This window comes from Myotis davidii, unplaced genomic scaffold, assembly GCF_000327345.1.
Source record: "Myotis davidii unplaced genomic scaffold, ASM32734v1 scaffold1364, whole genome shotgun sequence".
In the NCBI taxonomy this organism is placed as follows: Eukaryota; Metazoa; Chordata; class Mammalia; order Chiroptera; family Vespertilionidae; genus Myotis; species Myotis davidii.
The window spans coordinates 551,366-555,815 of NW_006295736.1; the positions used below are offsets into that span (position 1 = coordinate 551,366).

At 70.1% G+C, this 4,450-nt stretch overlaps 1 protein-coding gene across 1 annotated transcript in view; it reads right to left on the minus strand.

The window, feature by feature from the left end:
* Positions 1–3,918, minus strand: part of NACAD (NAC alpha domain containing) — a 4,856-nt gene extending 938 nt beyond the window's left edge. Inside the window, exon 1 of the mRNA XM_015568209.1 lies at positions 3–3,918. Within this exon, the coding sequence (XP_015423695.1) occupies positions 3–3,489 (3,487 nt within the window). The 5' untranslated portion in view covers positions 3,490–3,918. The remainder of the gene's footprint in view (positions 1–2) is intronic.
* Positions 3,919–4,450: the final 532 nt, after the last annotated feature.

Consider the following 4,450-nt stretch of genomic DNA (forward strand, 5'->3'; position numbering starts at 1 on the left):
GCGGGGGTCACCTTGGGGCTGAGGAGGGAGGGGTGGGGCGGGAGGCCCTTGCGCTGCCTGGACTCCCGGGGGTGGGTCCTGGTTCCTGAGGAGGTAGCGGCACGTGGGGCTCCTGCCTGGGGCGACGGGAGGTCCTCCCCGTCCCCCGAGCTCTCCTGGCAGGGGCAGGGGACAGGGGGGGCTGGGGATTCCGGGGGCCGCCTGGGCCTGCTCATCACCCCCCACACCTCGCACCCGCTCCCGCCTGGAGGAGGGTGGTGAAGACATGGGGGTGGGCTCCTCGGGGCAGCTGCTCCCCGCCCTGGGCACAGCCCTTGATGGAGACTCAGAAGCCACAGCGGACAGAAGCCTGGGCCCCGGGGGGCCCCCTCCGCCCTCTGCTGGGCTCTGGGGCTGCACCCGCCCACCCCCGGGGCAGCCGCTCCCAGGAGCCTTTCCAGCGCCCTGGGGTGCTGACTCAAAGCCTCTGTCCCCCTGGTTTCCTGCCCCGGGGGCCTCAGCTCCCACACCAGCAGGCAGGTGGGCCCCCCTGTTGGGCGCCAGCAGGCCTTTGGCGCTTTCCTCTCCACTGGAGGCTGGCTCAGGGGGTTCTGGGGTCTCCGAGGCATCCTCATGGGGGCCCGGGCTCTCCGAGGCATCCTCATGGGGACCCGGGGTCTCTGAGGCATCCTCTGGGAGGTCCAGGGTCTCTGAGGCATCCTCTGAGGGGTCTGGGGTCTCTGCAGCATCCTCTGGGGGGTCCGGGGTCTCTGAGGTATCCTCACGGGGACCCGGGGTCTCCGAGGCATCCTCTGGGAGGTCCAGGGTCTCCGAGGCATCCTCTGAGGGGTCCGGGGTCTCTGAGGCATCCTCACGGGGACCCAGGGTCTCCGAGGCATCCTCTGGGGGGTCCGGGGTCTCTGAGGCATCCTCACGGGGACCCGGGGTCTCCGAGGCATCCTCTGGGAGGTCCAGGGTCTCCGAGGCAGCCTCTGAGGGGTCCGGGGTCTTCGAGGCATCCTCACGGGGACCCTGGGTCTCTGAGGCATCCTCACGGGGACCCGGGGTCTCTGAGGCATCCTCTGGGAGGTTCAGGATCTCTGAGGCATCCTCTGGGGGGCCCGGTGTCTCTGAGGCATCCTCTGAGGGGTCCGGGGTCTCTGCAGCATCCTCACGGGGGTCTGGGGTCTCTGAGGCATCCTCTGAGGGGCCCGGGGTCTCTGCAGCAGTTTCTGGCGGGTCCGGGATCTTTGAGGCATCCTCTGGGGGGTCCGGGGTCTCCGAGGCATCCTCTGGGGGGCCTGGGGTCTCTGCAGCATCCTCATGGGGGTCTGGGGTCTCTGCAGCAGGCTCGGGGGGGTCCGAGGTCTCTGAGGCATCCTCTAGGGGGCCCGAAGTCTTCGAGGCATCCTCACGGGGGCCTGGGGTCTCTGAGGCATCCTCTGGGGGGTCCAGGGTCTCTGCAGCAGGCTCAGGGGGGCCCGGGGTCTCTGCAGCATCCTCACGGATGTCCTGGGTCTTCGAGGCATCCTCTGGGGGGTCCAGGGTCTTGGAGGCAGGCTCAGGGGGGCCCAAGGCTTCCTTGGAGAGGCCTGGGGTTCCCAGTACCTCTGTAGGGGTGTATGGGTGGTCTTGGATGGTCGCAGTGGGCTCCAGGATCTCCAGGGTGAAAGTGGGGCGGTCTGGGATCTTTGCGGTGTCAGGAGCCTCTGAGGTGAGTTCAGGTCTCTCTTGGGCCTCCGTGGCAGGCTCAGGGGTGTCTGAGGTTTCCAAGGCAGGCCTGGGGGGGCCTGCATCTCCACGTGAGGCCCAGGGTGTCCCCTCATCTGCAGCGAGCTCCCGGCCACCCTGGCAGGTCTGGTCCAGGTCCGGAGGCTCCAGGTCTCCAGTGCAGCCCATGCCCTTCCCCCCAGCTGTCCCCTGGGCTGCGGAGGCCATGGGCTGGGTCCTGGGGGCCCCGCCTGCGTCTTCCCTCGGGGCCTGCAGAGCAACTGGGCTGGGTGCCCTGCCCGCCCCCTGCGTGGTCTGGGGCTCAGTCCTGGGCTCGGGGGCCGGGGTAGTGCAGGCCCGTTCCTGCCAGGACCCAGGTGTGGCCCTGGGCACCGGCCCTGCTCCAGCGATGAGGCCTGCTCCTTGCCACCCAGCCTGAGCGGTCACTTCTGTGGCCCCTGAGGCTTCCAGCGAGGACACGGGGCCTGGAGCGGGGCTGGCCCCGGGGACTAACGTGCCCACGTCTCCCTCGGAGACCACAGGGCTGGCCTGCAGGGCGGCGGTGGGCTGCGCGTGGGGCTCCCCGCTGTACAGTCTCTCGTCATCTGCTCCCGGGTAGGAGGCCGAGTCCGGGTCCGAGGAGGCAGCAGAGGTGTCGTCCCAGAAGGCGAAGGCCTCGTCCACGCCCTCGGTGACTGACAGGTCGGACAGTGACCGCAGGGAGGAGGCGAAGGTGCTGTCATCCCTGTCGCTGGCCCCGTCCCCGTCAGCGGCTGGAGCCTCTGGCTCCTGCTCCTGCTGCTCCTCGGGGGACAGGGGCGTCACCTCCACCGCCTCCACCTGGAAGAGCAGGCTGCCCCGGAACGGCAGGAGGGCGGCCGGGATCATTGGGTCCTGGGCCAGGACATCCAGGTCGAAGAAGTGGCCCTCCTGTTCCCAGGAGGAGCTGCTGTCCGTGGAGAGGCTGGACTCAGGGGACGAGGATCCCGGGGACCCTGTGGGGGGCCAGTCCTGCTCCAGCGTCTCAGAACCTGGTGGGGAGAAGCCGCGGCCCGAAGGCACCCCTAGCCCTTCCTCGGGAGCCAGGCTCAGGGAGCAGGAAGGGGACGGGGACGAGGCCCAGCTCTCTGTGTCCGCGGTGACGTAGGAGCCTGAGGGTGAGGTGGGCGGTGAGTCCCCCACGGGCCTGGCTTCAGCCTGGGTGTCCCTGCAGGGCCCGGAGCTGGGGAGCAAGGCAGGGGTCTCGCTGGGAGTGGAAGGAGGTGTGAAATAGGAATCGGGGTCTGGGGCAGGAAAAGGCACAGGAGGGTCACCCCGAGAACATGACGCGGGGGAGTGCAGGCTGGCAGGCCCCCCCTCCGGGTCCCTGAGCTGTGGCGGGGCTGCCCAGGGTAGTGGGGGTGCCTGGCACGTCTCCTCCCCCATCACAATCCGGGGCTCCAGGGTGGCTGGGAGAGGCCGCTCGGCAGGCTGCCCCTCGGGGGGCCTTGGGCTGGGGCCCCCCTCCATGGGGACCGCCCAGGCTGACAGCGCCTGGCCAGGCCCCGCATCCCCGCTGGCTCCCTCAGGCGGGGGCCGGGCGCCCGGCTTGCTGAGCAGGAAGGTGAGGTCCAGGGGGCTGGGCCCAGGGGTCAGGGCACACTGCTCAGGCCGGGCCCCTCTGGGAGTGGTGGCTGCGGCCGTGTCACAGGACCCGTCTGTGGAGAGAGAAGGGCGTGAGGCGGTCTGGCACCCGCGCCCCCCAGAAGGGGTACCGCCTGGAGGGTGACAGGGAGCGGTCATCGCTATGTCGGGGAGCATTTCCGAGGTCTGACCACAGCAACCAGCTCGGGGGCTGTGTGTGGGCGCAGCTGTGGCACAGACGGGCACCCCGCTTTTCTGCAAGGTGCTCGGCAGCAATGTCGAGGCTCCCTGCCTGTGACCCTCTGCCCGCCCCTCCCGTGACCTCCGGGGTCAGAGGGCCCTGGAACATTCCACCCGGGTGGGGTCCCGTGCCTCAGCTTCCTGTCTGCAGAGGGAAGTGTCCACCAGACCTGAGGCGAAGCTCCCAAGTGGCCCTGTCCGGTGCCCATCTGCCTGCAGCAGGCCCGGCCCTGGGGCCACACTGCTGGGCGCCGGGAGGCCAGGAGGGTCCTGAAAACGGGTCCTTGGGGTCCACTGGGCTGTGACCAACACCTGGCACCTGAGGTGGGTGTGGCGGGCGGGGCGGGTGCCCGAGGCTGGGCCCCGCATGGTACCCTGACCCACCCACATCGGCCGGAGGCCCCAGGGCAGCGGGAGGGAGGAGCTGGGCCAAGGCTGCAGTGTGGGGAGGCCTACAGGTCGAGGTTGGAGGGACTGGTTCAAGGTCACCGGGCTCTGGGTCTGGGGACACCAGCCCTGTTCCCTTTTCTGGACTCAGAAGGAGGCCCGGCCCCATCCCCAGGCGCCCTGCCCGCAGCAAGGTGCCCTTGGCCCTGAGTCGCACATGGCTGACCTCCAGCGGGGCGCCCGCCCCATCAGGTCTTCCTGGACCGGGAACCCAGCACCTGCCTGGCCGCCCAGGACAAGGCCTGCCTGCGGCAAACTGCCCGCGGCCCTGACCCCCAGGACCGCCCCCCTCCACCGCGGTGCCCTCTGGCCTCCCTCCGGGACCAGTGCGGCCCAGTGGCCTGCAGGCAAGTGGGGGACAAGTGTCCCCAGACCCAGGGTCAGCTGGGAACCGCTGCCTCCGTCCAGATCCGACCCGCCCAGGCAGCTCCGCGCAGACAATGGAACGCCG